The 22,723-nt window shown below is 33.5% G+C and overlaps 1 protein-coding gene, 1 long non-coding RNA gene and 1 pseudogene across 2 annotated transcripts; 2 read left to right on the top strand and 1 right to left on the bottom strand.

Annotated features, from left to right (window-relative positions):
• Positions 1–191: 191 nt before the first annotated feature.
• On the top strand, positions 192–2,034 carry LOC105789266 (cytochrome P450 81Q32-like; annotated as a pseudogene).
• Positions 2,035–2,063: 29 nt separating this feature from the next.
• LOC105789271 (uncharacterized) lies at positions 2,064–5,217 on the bottom strand. Its single transcript, XM_052633953.1, has 9 exons — positions 4,759–5,217; positions 4,515–4,652; positions 4,182–4,364; positions 3,810–3,948; positions 3,593–3,713; positions 3,332–3,462; positions 3,000–3,241; positions 2,695–2,829; positions 2,064–2,546 (listed from the first exon to the last, which is right to left on the bottom strand). The coding sequence occupies exons 1-9, from the start codon at positions 5,215–5,217 to the stop codon at positions 2,337–2,339; spliced, it is 1,758 nt and encodes a 585-aa protein (XP_052489913.1). The 3' UTR covers positions 2,064–2,336.
• Positions 5,218–18,801: 13,584 nt separating this feature from the next.
• LOC128042292 (uncharacterized) lies at positions 18,802–20,608 on the top strand. Its single transcript, XR_008197449.1, has 3 exons — positions 18,802–18,865; positions 19,334–19,400; positions 19,541–20,608. It is a non-coding gene; the product is annotated as an uncharacterized LOC128042292 (long non-coding RNA).
• The last annotated feature ends 2,115 nt before the right edge of the window (positions 20,609–22,723 follow it).

Raw genomic sequence — 22,723 nt, 5'->3', positions numbered from 1 at the left:
GAAGATGTCAATATCATTTTGTATTAAAATTATGAAAAATCTCCTACTTCTATCAAGTCATAATAATCATGCGTAAAGGTAAAAACTCTGACCATTGAAAGATATGCAAGAAGAAAATTGTGGACAATTTTTCTTGGATCACCTCCTCATATAAAGACAAACACCACTAATTAATGAATAAACCATAATTAAAATGGACCAAATAACAATTCTCTATGCATTTCTTTCATTCATCTTTCTCTTACTTTGTTTAAACTTACTGTTTCAATCCAAAAAACACCCCAAAACCTCCCTCCATCCCCACCTTCACTCCCCTTAATTGGCCACCTCCACCTCCTCGAATCTCCCGTTCACCGTTTCTATCACTGTCTCTCTCAGAAACACGGCCCAGTCTTCTCCCTTCGCCTAGGGTCTTAGCTTTTTGTGGTGGTTTCGTCTTCAGCTGTTGCCGAGGAATGCTTCACCAAAAACGATGTGGTTTTAGCTAACCGTCCGAAGTTGATCACAGGGAAGCACTTCGGCTACAACTACACCACAATTTCCACTTCGTCTTACAGTGATCATTGGCGCAACTTACGTCGCATTGGATCCATCGAAATCTTCTCATCGAGTCGTCTCAATGCCTTCGTTGCCATTCGAAAAGATGAGGTCCGACTGTTGTTGGTGAGGCTGTCACAAGATTCACGTCAAGGGTTTGCGAAGGTAGAGCTAAAATCCATGATTAATGACTTGACACTTAACAACATAATGAGGATGGTTGCGGGGAAGAGGTATTACGGGGATGAAGTGAAGGATGAAAATGAAGCGAGGGAGTTCAGGGAGGTTATAACGGAGACGTTTAGGAATGGCAGCACAGCAAATCGTGCAGAGTTCTTGCCGGTTTTGAATTGGTTCGGAGGGTACGAAACGAAGGTGAAAAAGATTGGGAAAAAGTTGGACGGATTGTTGCAAACGTTGGTCAACGAGCATCGACGGATGAAGCAGGAAAATAATGATAATGGCAGCATGGTAGATCACCTTCTTAACTTGCAACAATCTGATCCTAATTACTATACTGATGAAATCATCAAAGGGCTCATGCTGGTTAGTTCAATCTTTTTCTCTCTCTTAAAGTTCCATTGTTTTCAAAAATAAAAACCCCAAACAGCAAACCATTCAACGTTCTAATTGAATTCTCAAAATATCTATATCATGTCAGGATAGGAAGTTCAAAACGGGAAATGTCGTGTTTTTTATTTATATCAACATTTTAATAACATACATGGTGATCATGCAGGTCCTAATACTAGCAGGAACTGATACAACATCAGTGACAATAGAATGGGCAATATCCAATTTACTGAACCACCCAGAAGTATTGAAGAAGGCTCAAGCTGAAATAGACACTGAAATAGGTCAAGAAAATCTGATTGATGAACCAGATGTTTCGAAGTTAAAGTATCTTCAAAGTATTATACTAGAGGCTCAAAGATTACACCCTGCACTCCCTCTTCTACTTCCACATGTACCATCTACTGATTGCACCATAGGCGGATACGATGTGCCAGGCGGCGCGATTGTGTTGGTGAATGCGTGGTCCATTCATAGGGACCCACAATCATGGGATGATCCAACAAGTTTTAAGCCAGAGAGGTTTGTGAATGATGATTCTCAATCTCACAAGATAATGCCATTTGGGTTAGGAAGAAGGGCATGTCCAGGGTCAGGGCTGGCTCAGCGAGTGATGGGGCTAACCCTTGGCTCATTGATTCAATGCTTCGAGTGGGAAAGGGTTGACGGTAAGGAAATTGATATGACTGAAGGTATGGGAAGCACCATGCCTAAAGCTCATCCATTGGAGGCTTTGTGCAAAGCTCGCCCCATTGTGAATAGAGATTTTTTTAATAATTAATTAGGAGTTCTCATTATAATTATTATAATACTGATATTTTATTGCAACGAAGCATATGAAATAATAACTTACGAATATATCAATAAACAAAACTATATGACTTCTTAATTTCCACACTTATTCATTCCCCACATTCGTTTTCATTTGCAATGTAATTTAACCAAAAAAAAAAAAACCAAACAACTATAAGTAGTCATTATGAAAGGATAACAACTTGAAACATCATAAACCCAGATGGATCATACTAAGTTATCAACACGCATTTCAGGTGCCGGAGTTCCGATTTTTCAGTAAAAAAATAAAAGAGAAGAAAAAAACCCAAAAGAATTCAATAACCAACCATGAAAAAACACTCGAGCCTCTGTCTAAATATCTCAAAGATGTGGTCCTATTGTGAACATATTTAAACCTAAGGCTGGTAACCCTTGGTCAAGAGTAAACAAGCCTAAGATAGATTAAACATTGCAGACAACTTATCTAAGCTCAAAAACTGGACATTTTGGGACATGACAGCGACACCTGCGACTAGTGCAATAGAGGCGAATAACGCACCTTTCAAGCATCCATGTCCTTTCGAAAAATGTCCTAGAAGTAACCTGCAGTACTTGTCTGCCTCCTTCAATGATGCATCTACATCGATTTCTGCTTTCTCATTCTATTTATACAACCAAATGGAACAAATTAGTATTGATTAAGTCTCATTTGTAATTGGTCAAAAACCACGAGAACATGTATAAGAATATAGAGAAGAAACAAGTTGCAGCTAGTGTTCAAGAACCACAACATTTATGAGAATGCATTACCTTCTGCCTGAAACTTTTTAAAATTTCCCTCAAAGGATCAACTGTAGAATGTTTCGCAGAATGCTCTTTCCATTCATTAGCAAGCTTTCTCAAAACAGCAACACTTGCATCAAGATTATCGAGATAAAGCACATCCTGTTTCCAAAGATATTGGGGAAAAATAACAACAAAACTTTAACAATAGTTAAGAAAGAAAATACATTCAAAGATCCGGGGGGGGGAAACATTAACCAGAAAGATCAGTAGAAACCAAAACCAATTTGTTATTGGATGAAAAATCTTCAAATAGGTCAGAAATTGCTCACATGTTGCTTATAACACTCAGGATTTTGAGTTAAACACCAAATAAAAACATCACTTGCTTCCTTAGATAATTCAGGTGGGTCTAAGATGCAGTCTAAGAATTTAGTTTTACCTTCTCCGGCAGCTTTTACAGCATAGCTCAGTATCTGCTGGGCAACTTGTTTCATTGCTTTACTTCCAGGAGAACCAACAAGGGCAACCTTCTTCAGAGTAGGGTAAATAGCTTCGAACCTCTCGGTTGCCTAAATTATTAATAGATTGGAAATGAATCGGTCTTAGGACTTTTGGAAACCCTGGGATGGAATCAAAAGAAATCACAAAAAAGAACGTATCTTAACACGAGCTGAGGGTGCTGGAAATGTGAGTTTCATCAAAATATCAAGAGCAGAAGGTGGCACCAGTCGATCTCCCTTTCTGACAGCACCATTAACTAAAATAGGACGAGCTTTCGGACAGGAAATTATTCTGATCTCAACAGATAAAACAATTAAGATCAAAAGAATTGGAGGAAAAAGAGAAGTATTGGCATATTCCTCAAATCCCAAAGCCCAAAGATTTAAAAATGCAAGAAATTTATCAAAAGCAAATGCCACACCTCTCTACTAACTGCAAAATCAAGTCTCTAGATTGAGGATTACAACTTGATTTGCCACTCAGCATAGGCAACAGAATATGTACCCACATGTACAGGCCCACAGCTAAATCTCCTTGTGTGGTATATGGAAACAAATCAAATTAATGGTTGAAATTCATACCCAAAAGAATGATTTGTGCAGGAAGAAAAATTAGAGTCTTAAGGTTGTCAATAGCTACCTGAGCAATCATCCACACAGTGATAGGCAATTTATCCTGTCCCTGATATTTTGGATCTTCCCTCAACTTTGGTGCCAAACTAATCAAAACATCAGGCTTTCTTCTTAGTGCCATGGATAGGACCACAAATATAGCAACCTGCAATTCCAGATTAGTTAATTAAACAGGAATTGCTTCTCTGAACAGCTAAATAGAATCATTAAAGGAACATCCGAACAATCGATCTTATTTTAGGCTAATCAGTATCACTCGTATAGAAAATTTGACCAGTCACTAGCGTGCTTCCATTTTAGTTGAGACCCTTCTCAAAGATGCAACAGAAGTATTTTCCAAGAGTATAGGAAGAAATAAGATCAACAATTACCAGAGACTTTGATAGTGCTGGCTGGGGGGACTTTCTTTGATCCCTTAGTAGCTACTTGATGACTAGCAAGGTCAGCCTGTATGTTGTCCAATGACCATAACACAAACGATACTAAGGCATCCAAAGATCTCCGGTTCAACCAATCAACCGATGTCTTATAGACATCTTCCGGTACATTCGAAAGCGGAATCTATTCAAAACAAAATAACAATAACAAATCCAAAATCAAGCTAGTAAAGTTCTCTCCATGCATGTCCTACCACTGAATAGACAATAACTGAACGAAACTATGAACTTTTCCAAAATATTAATGAAATAGAACTTAAAGAAGAAAGCTTACATCAACTAATTTCGAAACGGTAGATTCTTTGAAAAGCTTTAACCAGGGGAATTGCGCTGCACTCACTGAAGGAAATGCTCTTCCAAAGTAATCAGCAAATCTCATTAATTGTATATCTTGTTGGGTCTCATAAGATCTCTGAATTTTTTTTTGTTAAAGTAAGAATCAGATTCAGATCAGTCAAAACTAAAACACACACACACACACACAACAAAAATGTAAATTTGAAGTTACTGTTACTCACAGTGATGTCAATAAGAAAAGCACTAAGATCACCGGCTTCGATCTTCGAAGCAGCTTCAGCCACAGTCACATTCGGTTTCTTCGGCTTCTTCGGCTTCACCTTCTTAATTTCCACAGCACCGTTCTCCTCCACACCATCGGTGTCACTATCATCTTTATCATCAACATTCACTCCATTAGAAACAGCAGAAGAAACCGCAGCCTCTACTTCCGCCGCCGCAGCAGCTTTGGCTGCGCGACGACGGTGATCCTCAGAATGTTTCTCGATCGAGCTGAAAATGTCGGAGGAGACGCCGCCATTGTAAAGATCAAAAAAACCACCAGGCGGAAAAGGCTTCGAAGGCTTCCAATTCTGTTTTGAATACGACACAGTTTGCCATTCGTTGAAGTCGTCGTTTTTTCCGTCTTCGTTTTCAAATTCTCTAAGAATTTGCTTGATCATAGCTGAATTTTCGTCCATCATTGTTTAAAACTAAACAAAAAGTAAAAACACTTTTCCTTCTACTTTACAGAGGAGAGGTTTAAAACGGCGGAGTTTCGTTGGAGAAGACTATTTATTCCGGCGAGAGAGATCGGCGGGGAAGAAATAAGACTATAAGAGGGGAATGAAAGTCGCGGGTTTTAAAGGGAAAGATTTTACAAACAAGGGAGAAAAGACTGGACAGTGTTTCAAAAATGGACACGTGGATTACTGTATTTTGTTTTTTTTCCTCAACCCTTGATTTTACATTGGTCCAATTCTATAATAAGTCCCTGCACTATTCATTTTTTATTTAGTCCAGTATATTGACCTGATTTGTATATATTGACTAGTAATGGCAGTCTTTGTAAATAATTTGAATCTATGAACTTATCTAAAATATTGAATTTGTTTATTATTCAAATCTAAATTTGAATTAAATATTATTATTTATGGGACATCCGAATTAAAAATTGATTTCAAAAGTTTCAATCATTTTTCGATATTCAAATCTCCTAAAATTCTTTTTATTCGTGTATAAAATAAAAATTATAAGGTAGATTTGGATATCCAAATAAACAATGCAAGCTCGAATAATAAATGTTCGGAGTATCTATCCACATTTGTTCTGAATTCACATAGGATAATAATTTTAAAATTCTATTTTTCTCTTTTTTGTCGAAAAAGGAGAACCAACATCCTTACAAAAAAATCAAGTAATGATAACTCTAGGAAAAGCCACTCCCACAGAATCGGCTAACAAAAGATTCAAGACTAGGAGGAGGAGCCTTAAAAAATTCGAAAACCATCCTCTAACCAATGAGCCACATTATTGTTTTGTCACAGAATATAGAGAAGAATGAAGCACCAGTCTCTATGGAGCCGACTTCTTATTTCACCTACCAGACTGCCTATCGTTAACACCATGGTGAATCATCTCAATTGAAGTAAAAGAATCAGATTCTATATTAATCTTTCTCCATGCTACTTCAACACCAAACACAATACCCATAAATCAATGCTCCAATTCCCCCCACTATACATCTGCTGCTTCCCAAAATTAACAACACAAGACACCCACATCCCGGAGTAGTTGGTCACTAAACTCATTTTCGCTATTTCGCCCCCAACAAATCCAACTGTAACATTGGTGTTTGTTTTTTATCGGACGAAATTAAATTGTATATTTTTATGAGAGTTAAAATATAATTTCACAATTTTAATAACTTCTATATTTATAATTTCTAAAAGATTAAATCAAATTTCATCATTTTGAAAGGCCAAAATATAATTTTACCTTTTACTTTATTTAAAACTTAAATGGCTAATATTAAAATTTTACATTTTAGGGGGGGCGAGGCCCCTACCATCCCCCAATCACTGCCTTGCAGGGGCGATTGGAATCACATGACAATTACATTTTCCTCCACTCATTATGGGTACATGCCTTTCTACAAAATCCGAGTTTCATGGTAGGTTGATTCTTTTTCGTTACCTCCTCTTTAAATTAGTAACTCTAAACACTCCAATGTCTACTGAAAGTTAAGACTTTTATGAGATGATATTCGTTCTTCATGGACACCTTCAAATGGACCACTTCATTTGGAGAGCGGCGTTGTTCATGTTTTTGTCCTTGTACCCAAAAAAAGCAAATATTAAAAATGATATTGTATAGGGACCCTTTATAGAATTTAACCATTTTGCGTTTCTCAAATCTGATTCTCTCTTTGGGATTCGAGCCAGGAGATTTTCATTAAAGGTAGGATTATTTTGATTTGATTTCCTAATTGAATTGAATTTTAAGTTTTGAGTCTTAATTCTATCCAAATTCTATTTCATCTAAATTATAAGTTCATTAATATAAAAATATTAATAAATAATAAAATAGGTTTTATATCGAATAAATTGAAATTGAATCTTAGCTAAATATTTTTATATTACTAGAATCATATCCAAATTAGATCTTTTGGATTTTTTAAAAAAATGAATTGATTCTAAAATTTTAACTTAATTTAATTTTTAATAATTAACATTTTATAAATTTAGAAATAATCATATAGCGTTTATATTAAGGAATCATACATATTAAGTAGTGGGGGTCCAATTGGATATTAGCTCTGATTACTCAACACAGATCTATAATCACAACCGTCAGATCATAAATTGATATGAAAAATTGTGTTTACTTTTATATTCTAGAAGTTTGGCACTTGGTAGGTGGTTGGAGAAATTGATATGCACAAAATCAAATAAAGATGTTTATCTCTGGTAATTTACCAATAAAAGTCGTTTTTTTCAAAATTTACCGAAATGGGCCAATTTTTTGATTATTTACCGGAATGGGCCATTTTCCGCGAAATCGCGTCCACGTCAGCGCGATGTCAGGGTACGTGTCAAGACATCGCATCCACGTCAGCGCGATTTGCTTACGTGGACACAAATCGCGCCTACGAGGACGCGATTTGCTGACGTGGATGAACAGTTTATGTTTTTAAGCTTGTAAAACTTTGAAAGGCCATAACTTTTCGCTCGGTTGTCCGATTGAGACGATTTTTTTTTATTTCGAATAAATTTTCAAGATCTACGCGTAGACAAATGCCGAAGGCGGTTTACCGCAGTTTTCGTCGAAAAAGATCCTTTTTTGCCCCTAAATTTTGATTTTTTTCGGTTTAAAATTGAATTTTGAAACATTCAAATCATTATTTTCCTTATATATTTGAAGTAAACACCGGATCTTTTTTTACAGAATTGTCTTATATCATCCTGTTATAGGTATAAGTCAGCTCATTCCACTTTTGAGAAGTTCCTTAAAATTTTCCATTTTATTCAATTTAGTCCTTAAAACCTAAATAGTCATATTTTCAAATCTAAGCTTCGTTTTTCAATTCAAATTCAATTTCATCCTTCCATAACATTCAAATATTCTTAAGTACAAAATTTCATGCTAATTTTGAAATAATTACACTTTAGTCCCTATACTCGTAACTAACAAATTATACTTTACAAATTAGTCCCTATTCATCTCTAAGCAGTTTGTCAGCGCGTAGATCTCGAAAAGTTATTCGAAATAAAAAAATCGTCTCAATCGAACAACCGAGCCAAAAGTTATGGCCTTTCAAAGTTTTTCAAGCTAAAAACATAAAGCTGTTCATGTTATTGTCGAGAAATCGCGTCCTCTAGGGCGCGATTTCCGTCCACGTCAAAAGTCGCTACGACGTGGACGCGATTTCTGTCACGTGCCACGACATCGCTACGACGTGGACGCGATTTCGCGGAAAATGGACCATTCCGGTAAATAATTAAATAGTTGACCCCTTTCGGTAAATTTTGAAAAAAAAGGGCTTTTATTGGTAAATTACCCGTTTATCTCTCCCTTTTTATATTTCTTTTACAAAATCAACATCAAATCAAGTCATATAAATACATTTATCTCTTTCTAAAATAGAAATAATTAATTTTCATCAGCAGTAAAATAAATATGAAAAATGATTTAGCTTGATCTAAAAAATTCGAATAAATTATCGATTGATTCTTAACTTGATTGGCATTAACATTATTGTCAGTGCAGAAGTACGTGGATTCGAGTATGCTGAAGCATATTATCCTCCTATTTCAAGAGTGGGGAGGGGTTCTGAGTAGTTCTAGACATTGTATCAAAAAAATGAACAAACTAACTAAACGAAACATGATTTTCACGTGACAAAATTTGAACCCGACACTCGAGAATCAAAATCTCAATCTTTACCAACACATAGGAGTGAATCCAGGAGCAAGGGCCTTGGCCCCCTTAAATTGAAAAAATTGCAATCAAATCTTGTTTTAAATGATTAAATTAAAAATTAATATGTCATAAAGTTGCTTTCTAACCTCCAAAAATGAAGAAAGTAATATTTAATTCTTTCAAAATTGATCAAATCATAAATTAATACATGATAAAATGATATTTTGCTCTCCCAAAAGTTTTTAATTCGATTCCAACCCCTAAAAAAGTTTTGGATTCGCCCCTATCACTACAATCAAAGTCTTGGTAGTCAACCAATTTATTTTTTAGTATAAAAGATTATCACATTCACGATAGGGATGAAAAAATATATTTATAAATAATATAAAAAATGAATAACATTTTAGTTGAAACAACAAAATTGAGGGTTAAGGGCTGTTGGTATCTGCGTTCAAATCTCACCATTTGTGAATTTATTTTAAATTTAAATAAACTTTGTGAAATAAAACATTTTCTTAATAATTCTCTTAATTAATAGTTGATTCGTAATTAAATTCAATAATAAATTTTATTATAATATTAGGTACATTCAAGATCACTAAACTATTAGTAAATTTACGTTTTGATCATTTCAATGACCATTTTGTAACTTTTAAAATTGAATGATCATAATGTAAACTTATCAATATTTTAGTGACCTTAAGTGCAATTTTCCTAGTATATAAAAAATTGATAAAAGGAGGAAGACTTTATGTAACAGAAAAGAAAAGACAATAAGAGTTATATGTATATATATATTATTTATTTATTTATTTTTAAGTTTTTTTTGTCTATTGTGGATAAAAAGTTGGTTGGTTGGGTTTAGGGGAAAAAAAAAATCAATGGGCTTCTTTGCGCATGTGACCAAGGTTGCAATTCAACATTTGATGCGCATTTTGGTCTAAAACTCAAAGGCAAACTACACAATTGTCTTGTATGGGAAAAAAAATTATAAATTTATAAATTTGATAATTTGTGTATTGGGGTTTGAATTTTTTTTGTCCAAGTTAAGCACTAAACTTAGTAATTGTTCCCGCGTTGGGGTTTGAATGTTTTTTTGTCTAAGTTAATCCTTGGCATTGCCTTGAAAACTTTAAAGTTCAGGCCCCAATGTGAGAATAATTGTCAAGTTCATGCCCCAGTATGGGAACAACTGCTTAATTCAGGGACTAATTTGGACAAAAAAAATTCAAGCCGCAATGTGAGAATAATTGTCTAGTTTAGGCCCCAATATAGAAACAATTATCAAGTTTAGAGCCTAGCTTGGACAAAAAAAAGTTTAGGTCCCAAGTGGCAATAGTTGTCAAGTTTAGGTTCCAAATAGTGATTTAGCCCATGTTATTTTATGAATTGTAATTATATATAAAAATTTATGTTGAAAATACCACGTTTAAAATATATATATATATATTGTAAACTACACCTGTAATACCAATTATTTGCCCAGCCCTACCAATAATAGCAAGCCCAATAAAATTAAAACCCAATACCCAATTGACCCTAGCCCAAGACCCAAACATTAATCCAAAACCTAGCCCAACTAACACCCAAATTTCCCGAACCCTAGCCTCATGTTCAGCGCCGCAAGCCCCCAGCAGTCTCCAGCGTCGCGCCCAACGCCCAGTCGCCGCACAACTCGGAGATCGACCCTTCTCCACGCGCGCCGTGCTCTCCATAACCACCTGCAAAAGCGGACCAAAAGCGTCCCAATATTGTAAAATAAAGCAGTTTTCTAAGGCTATAAAAGCCTAACTTCTAAAAGAAAGGGGGGATTTTTCAGTGTAAAAAGACATATGAAAATAGAAAGGAAAATAAGAAGAAAAAAGATTTGAAAAAAACAGAATACAAAACGGAGGTTATTTTTTCCTTAGATTCGATTTTCTTTTTTTTTTCTTGTTTGCTCTTTCTGTTTGTTCCTTTTTTTTACACATAATAAATAAGAAATAAAAGGGGAACGGGCTTACCTGATTCGCCTTGCGGGTTCACCGTCGGAGGGCTCTCCTCCTTCGTGACCGTCGGATCCGAGAGGAGAAGGGGCCAAGAGTCATCCTTTTGAGCCAAAGAAGTTTGGCTATTGAACGGGATCTAAAAACGGTTTAAAAAAGGCGAGATTTTCGACTCCCCGCCGCCGTGAACGGCGGCGCCGGCGCCGGTCAGTGGTCACCCGCCGGAGTTTGGCCGATTCTGGTCCTGCTTGAGAGAAAAGGGAAACGTTTTTTTAGTTTTTCTTTGAAACAGAAAGAAAAATGAACCTTTTTAAAAAAAACATTGCATTTATAGCTCACCCAAAACGACACCGTTTTGGGCCGAAGGGTAAGCACAAAAACGGCGCCGTTTCAGCCCTGTGACCCGCGCGGTGACCCGACCAGGAGGGGAGGATCCGCGCGTTCTGGTTAAAGGGAAATTTTCGAAATTTGTCCCTTCTTTTTGCAACGCGCTTCAATTAAACTCGTTTTGCTTCTTTTTAATTTGGGTCTCATATTTTATTTTTATTTCAATTTGGCCCATGCTGCTGCGCAACGTTTTGAGAATGGGTTAATTTCTATTTGGGTCCTCCACTTATTGTGCGCGTTTTGATTTGGTCCCTTTGCGTGTTTTCTAACTTTAAATTCGGCCCTTAAACTCCTTTTATTTTCGTTTTAATCCTTCATTTGTCATTTTAGTTTTTTTAATCTTGTTAATATTATTATTGTATCCTTATTATTATATTATTCATTATTTTTATCATCATTATTATTTTTATACACTTACACGCATTTTTTTATATATAATATATATACATATACTTTCTATAAATACATGCGCATTTTACATATATATATACATTATTATTTTATTTTCATATTTTTATATACATATATATACTCATACTTTATTAATATATTATACTTATTTTTATTTTTATTTTATAAGTACATGTACATATTTTATTATTATTTTCTTTTCATAATTTTTGTATACATGTATATATATTAACGCTTTACGATACATATATAGGTATAATTTAAATTAAAGTATTGGTTTCATGTGGTACATTAGCATTTTACTATACTTTTTTAAAAAATGTATTTTGGTTGCGTCAAGGCATTAAAATCATCATATTTTACAAATTTCCAAAATATTTGGCATTCATGATTTTCGAGAAAGATCGTGTCCTAACTTACTGGATTGCGATTATTTTTCGATGAATTTAGAAAGCCAAGTATTTGTTTTGCAATAAATCCACAAATTTCAAATAAAAGCTTATTCTCGGGAATTCAAAAATGTTGGGTCCTAACTTACTGGTCATGACATTTTATTATCTCGAAATAAGGATTTCAAAAACAAAAGGCAATATTCGGTATTTTGAAGATTTAAAAATATTGTGCCCTAACTTACTGGGTGTGATGTTTTATTTCTTTGAAATAAGAATATTTTATTATTTTGATTCGTTTGCGAGTTAAAAGTTCTCTTTTAAAATCTTTTCAAATTTTCGACACCAAGATATTAAATAATCAATTTGGTACCAATTTTGGGCGTTACGAGGGTGCTAACCCTTCCTCGTACGTAACTGACTCCCGAACCCGTTTTCTCGAATTTCATAGACCAAAATTGTTTTTAATGTGAGCCGATCACACCTCAATAAAGGATCGGTGGCGACTCCAATTTGTTTATTTTTAAAGTCGACAACCAAATTTTTGTTTTAAAAAAAAACGGTTTCGACAACACCTAACGTCATTAAAGTATTAGTGAGTTTATGTTTTGGTCACTTGACTTTAAAAAGTTACAAATGGTCATTGAACTATTTGAGAGTTTTTATTTAAGTCATTGAACTATTTGACAGTTTTATTTAAGTAATTGATTGCTAAGTTTTTTTTTGTTAAAAAAAGTAGGACTAGTGAGCTCCAACTAACGGTTTGATGATCGGTATAGTGGATCAATACCCATTGACGAGTAGTAGAACATACCTTAGATCCAAGTCGATATGACGACCAGTATTGGAGATCGGAGAATAAAGTTGTTTGGGCTTGCAAATTCATGACATTTAAAATTGTTTCATTAATAAAAATGAATTGTAAAAGAGAAGGGGAACAAGAGTTTTGGGTTGGTGCAAATGGAATAGAGAAAACTATAGAACAATATTTTTAATAGTATAATAACTTAAATGAAAACTTTTAAATAGTTGAATGATGATTTTATATTTTTTTAAAGTTGTTGTAAAAAGAGAAAGAAAGGGGCAATTTTAATTCGAGTGGAAGAAACAAGATCGTCTTGGTTTTGGTGACAAAACCGTTTTTGTTGGGTAACGTATTAAAGTCTTAAATATTGGAATTTCTGGATCCCATTTGGAATCAATACTATTTTTTATTAATTAATGAAAATTGTATTTGGGCTAATTATATGTGAATTAGCATTAAATCTGTTTAAACATCGGGTAAATGCATTCGGTTAAGTTTCTGAATAAATTCTTTCAACTTGATTAATTTGGTTCATTAATGTTAGTTTGTGGGGCTCTTTGTTATGTACGGATTTTTTGGTTTATATCTTTTTTACCATTTAATGAACCATAATTCAAGTTCTTTTCCCTCAAAATTAAAAGTGCAATGACAAATTTTCACTATTTTCGTAATGAAATTTGTTAATCATCAAAGCTTCAAAGACATTTCCCTACAAAGCACAAAAGCTCTCTTATAAAGCACCGTTGTTGAAAGAGTAGAAAACTTGCATGAACTTTCCCAGCTTAGGTTGTTAACAGGAAATCTACACAAAGCAATTGGATCTAAGCCCCTGCTTGGGTAGTTCTGAGCAAGGGCCACAAAGGCTATATAAATGCTCATGTTGACCATAATAACCGGCTACGTTTTTCATTTTTATTCCATTAACTTTTATTTCATTTACGTTTATCTTTTATTACTTTGTTAATTTAAACCAATCCACCAATTTCAATGATAAAACTATAATAGCACAATCTTTATTACTATTTTAACTATTGAGTTATTGCTTCACAACTCCACCAAACTTAATAATAACAATTTTGAAAGAAAATCAAGTAGCTAATTAATGTGTCTCAACACATTTAAAACTTCTTTGGTTGGGCACACTATCTAGTGGGATTGTGGGTCCATTCAACTCTAATTTTCACACTTATATATTACGGTTTTGGCCTAAAATTAAGAGTTTGCTTTGATAAAATGGAAGAAAAAAAAAAAAAAGAGGGCTTATATATATATATATATATATATATATATATATATGATTTTCGAGTGTATTTAGTAAAATAATGTAAAATTAATTATTCTAATTTCTAAAGGAGAACGATAAGAAGGGAATGAAAGATATATAAATTAATGAAGCATATGTACCTAATTATATTGATCTATTATTTTTAAAGTTATCATTCTATTTTAAGTTACAATAGATGTTATAATAATTAAAACAAATTATTTTATATCTACTTATTTTTCAAATTTTAAAAAATGAAAAGAATTTCTTTTCCACAAATTATAAATACAATTATAAATGATACTCGTTAGAACAACTATATGATTATAAACACAATAGGATTGGATTGAACCTATAATAAAAAAATATGGACGAGATCTACAATGGTGACACTTAAACCAAAATAAAATCTAAATGGAAAATCCACATATAATTGATCTAACACGGATTAGGACTCAAATTTAGGATCATCGATAAAGAAATTCTCTCTTTTCGTTCTTCAATTTTGAATATATATATATATATATATATTTATTTATTTTATTTCTTTCCCACCAAACGAAATAAAAACCGAGTATGATGAGAAAATTTATAAAGCATGATGATTGAATTAGCATTACTTTTTTCCGTCACTTTAGTCTTAATCCTTTTTTTCCTAAATCACTTTGATTATCAATCGTTAAATTTTAGTCAAATTATTTTTCTTTGAATGAAAAAATCTAATTGAGCTGTTAAAAATTTAATGGTAGTAACATAGTAGCCAGCAGGCAATTGCCCTTCTTAAATTTTTTTTAAAAGATATTCACATCAATAATGAAGTACATGCGAATTGTCATGTACATGAGTTTGGTCAACTTTTTCATAAGAAAATAAATTGTTTAAAATTTAGAAGTTAAGGGCTAAAATGATTTTTTAAAAAATAGAATTAAAATAACAAAAAGGATAAATATCATGTACTAAATTTGTTATTTTTCTATTTATAATTCCAATGTCATGTGAAGGGAAGCTAATTATGGCATAAAATAAGTGCACATGATTTGCTTAAAGATTAAACCACATTGTTGAGAATACAAACATTTACTTTGGTGCTATTAAAGGCATTTACTCATAAGTTTCTCTGAACCCACAGTTTTGCATAAAATAGAAGTGGTCATATTCTGAACCCATCCTTTACAAATCATATATATAGTTTTGGGCAATCAACTTTAACAAGTATAGCCCCAATTCTTTAATTTTTATTTTTTGAAACATTTAAGGTCTAATATTCATCATTTTGGATGTATATTCACGTATGAAGAAAACTTTAAAAGTATGTGTTGGATACGTCTGGCGCTCACAATCAAGGACGAGCAACATAAATTAACTTTAGTTTTGGGTTCTATTCTTTCCAATCAACATTGACCTCGACTGATTTCAGTCAACCACTACTAATAGTCAACCACAATTTTCGTTAGTTAAATCATTTAATTGATACCATTTTTAAGTTTTAAAGATTAAATTCGCTTTGTTTTTTGAAAATAGATTTAATTGATTTTGTTAAAATAAATTCAAAGCATTTTGAGAACTTAAACCTTTGTTAATGTTGATATTGAGTATAACAAGAGAGGAGTACTAAGGAGAGGAGAGTGGTCGCTATGGAGGTCAGTTCACCTAATCAAGAAGAAAAATCGAAGGTTATAGAGATTGGTCGTGAAGAGAACGTAAAGGTTGAAAGCTAAGAATGCGTTGGTATAGTGTAGACTTAGTATTCTTGAAGGATCCTCATTTCTTTATTGTTCTTAGGGTATTTACAGGCAGAGGTCCCATGTAATGTGTTGTTAACGTGTTGGACTTACCATCATTACGAAAAAGGTGGGAGGGATGTCTTAATAGGACAAGGATGTTTATGGCAGGACAAATATTGTCATTCCTTCTGACTTTGATAAGATAAAGCAATTGAGCCCACGTGATGTTTGGTGGCCAAACGACTCCATATTTTAGATGTAGATTAGGCCATTCGTTGTTCGGGTAGTCATCCGGGGAGGGTGAGTTCACAGGTGACCTCTCGGCTTCCTGGTGGTAAGCTTACTGTTCAAGCGTCTTCTATGCTTACTACACGTCTTAACGCAAATGGTGGTGTAACAATATTCCCCCCTTTGAGTCAAGAGGAGGGTTATAAAGTGGCCTTCCTCGAGACACTTTGATTTGATAACTTTCTCTTTTCCAGGTTGTATTGGATGGTGACTTTATTTTATGATGAAACATTATCCAAACGTTTGCAATTTTGCCATAAATGTACTTTAAGGATTATGCTTCTAGGAAGTTGTGATAATGATAAACAACAACCATTTGGAACAAGTGGTAAGTTGCTATTCATTGTCATTTGTTCTTCAAAATGATGCATTTTGAGAGATAAGTCTATATAATCTCTGGGCTTTCTTCTTCGAGATTACTTTGCCTTTTTTTTTTGAAAATTTTTCAACTGTTGTCAATGATTTATTAGTCTTTGTTGGTTTTCTGGAACAATTTTTGCATTTTTGAAGTTTTTTCGTTTTATTTCGCTTTACCCTTTTTGTTATTTGTTGTTATCATAAATACTTTTACCATTTTTTTTCTAAAACTTCGTTAACAAGAGACTAAGGGAGATAAATGATCTAGTAGAAATCAAGGAATAGGTAGTGGTCGTACTGGCCATGTGTTAGGAAATGTGTCCATATTGTAGTAAACATGTAATTATTTTTTTATATATTTGAACGATGAATAAATTAATAAAGTTAATTTCACATCTCACTATTATATCTTTTGTGTTTCTGCCTTTCATGTTTTGCATACATATCGAAATTGTGACAAACAAATATTAGCTCATTGATTGTCTAAATTCAAACTGATGATAAGTGGCACTGTAAGAACGTTTATATTGTGAGAAAGACAACTTACTTCAATGGATAATCTAAACGAGCCTGTAATCTCGTAAAAGAATCAAGGTGAGCATTTGATTTAAATATTTAAAAGGATTATTATGTCATTTACAATTCCAATTAAAGAGATGACTAGTCTTAGCTATCGGAGCAATTGACTCTACGGGTAGAGACATAGATGTACTCATTGGAAGAATGATACATTGGACTGGACCCAAGTAATTATGAATCCGTTTGTGAATTAATTCACTTATGGCGTTCATGGTGTGACTTACCTAAATCATGAGTTAGTCATTGACCATGCGTATATAACTCATGTGCTTTGATATAAGTAGATGCTTATGCTCTAAAGATGATCGAGCCGATAGCCAATATGTTGCGTACATGACTTGTGTATGGCATGGATTTACTAGCAGCAATGGAATTCATAGCTCGATTAGAGAGTTAACGATGTCATCTCATTAGCATTGTGTAGATTGATAAATATGTAATGTGGTCACGAGTTGCTTGTTCTCAAACAAGCAATTTATCACAATCATTAGTTGGAAACGATCATATTAATGATTAAGAAGACATAATGGTGATAATGAGATAAAATAGGACTGTATTAAGTGAACGAATTTAACTTAAAGGAATTAATGATATCATATGAAGGTAGCACACATATGACGAGGTCATTGGACAAAACAGTTGGATAAATTGCTTTCATAAAGCGTATACAATAAGAAGTTTTCAATCATGGTACTTCTTGTGGACTGACTCCATGATTAAGTAAATTGTGAATTATTGGAACGATGCTTCTGGACATAATTGTAATTACTCGAGCTTGATTGTATATGCTTGATTGATCCCTCCGCTAGCTCAACAAAAGCTTGATCAAACTGCATTTGAATCTGAAGAAAATTCTACAACTTTGAAAATAATTTAATTGAGTTGATTTATTCGATGGCAAATTAAATTAGGCTGTCGTGAGAATTTGTTAAATTAGAGAATTTGATTAAAGAAATTTCTTCAAAAATCTCAATTATTTTTGGAAATTTTAATTTTTATCTAGTAAAACTAAATTAATCAAATTAATAAAAATAAATATGATATTTTTAGAAATTAATTTTCAAGTCAAACAATTGGCTCAATGAGTAATTGAACTTGAAAAATGGATCTAAGATAAAAAAAATTGCACTTAAGAACCAAAAATCGAGACCGAGACCAAAATTTGTTGAACCAGGCTCGGTGTATAAGACTGGATTTACGGTCCAATCGGTGGCTAGATTGAATTCCTAACCTAAATCCGTTGCCAGAATAGGGTTACGGAGCATTACCGGTGTAACAGCCCAAAATAGGGCCTAGTCGAAACAGTGGTTTCAAGACCACAAACCTGAAGTAGAAATATTTAATTTATGATTGTTTTAGAGTCTATGATATGTTTGGGTGATGGTGTGCAAATTTTGTTAAGTAATTTTTTTTATCGATAAAGTGCCCAATTTTATTATTGGGATTAAATTGTATTAATTGCAAAATATGAGTTCTAAAACATAAGTACTTGTTTTAAATGAGGGTTTAAATTAGAGGTCTTTAAATGGAAAATAGACCATCATATTTTTTTATGGACAAAACTAGTCATGGAATGGTAAAAATTGAAGGTTTAGTAAAAAGGGTATTTTTGTCATTTGGGTGTTTTAAGGCATAAAAGACAAAATTGAAACCCAAAAATCTGCTCATTCTCTTCTCCATACAGCCGAAATTTTCAAAAAGCCATGGCTAGGGTTTCAAGCTTTTTCAAAGTTCAATTGTATGTGCATTTAAGCCTCATTTTTAATGTTCTTCGTATTTTTGAGATCCTAGAAGCTTAACCTTTCTATTTTTACCATTTATTTGCATGAAAAATGAAGTTTAAAAATTGAACCATGCTAGATATTTGTGCATTTTGATGTTTAATGGTAGAATAAGGGTGCACGAGGTTAGGAGAATGATTTTTGCTAAGTGATTTTCGTTGAAAATGGTTAAAACGGGTTAATTAGTAAAAGTTGTAAATACTCCTAAAAGTGTGAAATAATAAGAATTTGAGGTTCCTTTAGAAGAGAAAAAGGTTCGGTTGACCTTGAATGTTATGGAAATTGAATAAAAATCATATTACGAGCCTAGGGGCAAAATTGTAATTATGAGAAAGTTTAGGGGGAAATTGTAAATTTGCCGTAGTATGATTTTTGTATTAAAATGAGTAATGTGAGTGATAATTAAGTGAAATGTGACATTTTAGATCAAAAAAATCGAGATTTGGACCAAGTACGGGGAAATATCAATCAAAATGATCGATTCGCGTTGAGGTAAGTTCATATGGTTAGTATAAGTGATCGATTATTAAATTTGAATTGAGATGATGTATTATTTTATATATATTTGTTATCTAATCATGACTTTATGCAAGTACAAGATTAGATTGAAGGATTAATCGTGAGAAATGCAGGGTCAAGTACATTCGTACTACAACTCGTGATGAATTGACGGAAAAGACCCTGGTTGGACCATGGCAGTGAGTGTGCCAGTGTAAGACCATGTCTGGGACATGGCATCGGCACGAACAGAGGAGAGTCAGTGTAAGATCATGTCTGGGACATGGTGTCACGGGGCTAGACCTTTCGTCTCACAATCTGTGCGGCCTTAGGCGATCCGTTTGCTCCAAACTCGCCTAAGTCAGCCTTTACGCCCAAAAGTGATGATTCTTTAGAACTCCTCCAAGGCACCCATTTGTAAAGAGGAAGCGATTGTGCCAAAAGAAGAACAACAGAAAGAACGCTCGCAAAGTGTTTGAGTAAATGCTCTCTATTTCTCTTATTCACAAAAAATAATGAAACAATGAATGGAGTGAGTACAACTGAGGAGGAGGCTCTCTATTTATAGTTGAGCTCCCCCAAAACCGACGGTCAAGATACATTTACATCGACAGACGAGATTTAACCATATCCCTTGATTTTAGGGATTTACAAGATAAGCCTTATCAAATCTAATCTAATCTTTGCAAGATATGATTCCCTCTATCTTCTAAGATTAGTTACCATATTAGCCTAAGTTGCCATCTCTTCATTATCGGGCCAACTAGGCTTCAATCTGACAGGCTTATCCAATAGCTCTTTGAATCGGGCCAGTTCTCGTAGGCCAAATGATCCCCGTCTAAGCAATAGACCTCCATTGGATGCATTTGGTGCGATGGTCATGGGCTTTGAACTGCGGCCTGTGACAATGGCATCGACTCGAGATGAGTCTGGGACATGGCACCAACACCAATATGTGATCCCATGTAAGACCATATTTGAGATATGACATTGGTGTCCTACTAGGTGTATGAGATATCCCGAACATCCCTAATATTACAAATAGTTCAACGGGAAATTCAAGAAGTATGCTCAAGATAAGTAAGTGTAGGATATGTGAGTATTATGACTAGGCACATGTATGTATATGAGACTCATAAGTAATGTGCTCAGATTATGATGCATTATTGGTAAGGATGCAAACAAGTAAGTTTGTATGTGATTAATTCCTTGCTTTTACTTACGTTTTAACATTTTTATGAGATATGATTGAATATGGAATAATTACTTGAGGTGAATTATGAATTACAATTGAATATGGAAGAGTTGGAAAAATGTTACAAAAAAAGTGAGAATTTGTGGTTGAACCTTTGGAATGGATCGGATATCGTTGGAAATATAGGTGGATGCTATGTGCTGATTTCACTTGATACCAATGGTTATATAAGTGATTGCTATGTGCTGAATTCACCCGGTACCATTGAGTATAAAGGTGGTTGCTATGTGCTAATTTCACCGAGTGCTATTGACTATAAGGGTGGTGCTGTGTGCTGATCCACCGTGTAACTGAGATTATTTCAAAGTGTTTATTGGGAAACTAATTAAGTGAAAATATATGTTATGAACAATGTGTTCGATCTTTAATAAACCTTTGGCACAATGAAATGAAGCATTGAAATTAAGAATGAGTAAATTTAACAACAAAACAGTTTAGGACAGAAACAATTGTGTGATTTTGAAAAATCACCAAAAATGGTGGGAATTGAATTAGAGGTTGTATGATATATTAAATTAAAGTTGAATGAGTCTATTTTCATATAAAGGAAACAGAGTAAGCAAAAGAGTTATATATTTTGAGATATTTGAATTCTAGTGAGACAAGGACAGAATGAATTTAAAATCCCCTGTTCTGAATTTGGAAAATTACTAAAAATTGTACAAAAATAATAATGGTTTGTAATTTACATGCTTAAATTTATAAATGAGTCTATTTTCAAGAGAAACAAACAGGGACATCATTTGAATTCTGTGCAAAGAGATAATTAATTTTTAGTGAAGAGGGGTCAGAGTTGTCGAGCAGTGAAATAGGGGAATCTTTAATGAATAAACAGATTAATGTGAACATTAGTAATAAGGTGTAAGCATGTGATATAATGATTATATCATCTTAAGAAATTATTGCGACGATTAGTCCACACAAGTTTATTAATTTCTTATTATTTTCATATGAACTTACTAAGCATTTATGCTTACTTCCCCTCTCTTTTCCTTTGCCTTATAGTATCGCCAAGTTAGCTCGGGGATCGGCGGACGTCGGAGATTCGCTCACACTATCAATTGGAACACTTGGTATATCTAGATACATTAATTTTTGGGTTATGGCATGTATAGTAGGCTTAGTCGTTTTGTCATATATGTCATATTTCTTATGGCCTAAAATGTTAGCCCTTATTTAATAAATGTTCTTTTTTATTAAGGCTATTTGGAGATGGTCAATATTGATGGTTGTTATACGCCTATGATGTGGTTATTCATGTATGTGGTAATTGCGTAATTGAATGTTGTGGAGGTGGTTTACAAATGATTTCATGAATGACGATGTGTATGGGAATGTGTATGGGAAATTTGATATTCGGATGTCCAATTATAGTATGATACATGTTGACGAAATTTTATGACCCGGTTTTATATGTTCAAGAAATTTTAAGTCCGGTAACGCCTCGTACCCTGTTCCGGCGTTGGATACAGGTTGGCAGCACCCCATCATTCTATTGTTCTTCATTTCATTACATCATTCTATTGTTCTTCCTTTCATTACTGGTTTTCTACAATTACCTTAGGAAGTTAAAATCAAGCACATATATAGAGAAGGTAACGAATTTGCTGACAGTTTAGCTTCGTTGGCAAACTCATACTCACTTGGAATTCATTGCTTCTTGTAGTTGCAGGACGAAATCTTTGGCTTCTACATAATAATAGTTTTAATGTGACTATTATTGACTTTTATCGGATTTTGTAGAATAAAATAAGATAAATTTGATAATTCAAAAATAATATATAGCCAAAAAAATCTTTAAAGACTAATTTGAGAACTGAAATATTTACTAATAAATTCAAAATAAAAAATGGTAACAATAAATAACAATGAAAAGAAAATGGGCAGCAAAGAAATTCGACTTTGGACTCTAATTTTGACCTTGGGTTTGACCATGAGTTGGGTTTGAATTTGAAATGAGATTTAACTTTGATTTAATTTCGGTTCTAATGTTAATTAAATTTAATTTAAGAGTTTTGAGAATTTTCAAATTCAATTTTTTAATAAATGGATAATTAAATTA

Source organism: Gossypium raimondii, chromosome 7 (assembly GCF_025698545.1).
Source record: "Gossypium raimondii isolate GPD5lz chromosome 7, ASM2569854v1, whole genome shotgun sequence".
Classification (NCBI taxonomy): domain Eukaryota; kingdom Viridiplantae; phylum Streptophyta; class Magnoliopsida; order Malvales; family Malvaceae; genus Gossypium; species Gossypium raimondii.
Note: the sequence above shows the minus strand (reverse complement) of the source record. Positions and strands in the feature narration are given on the sequence as shown.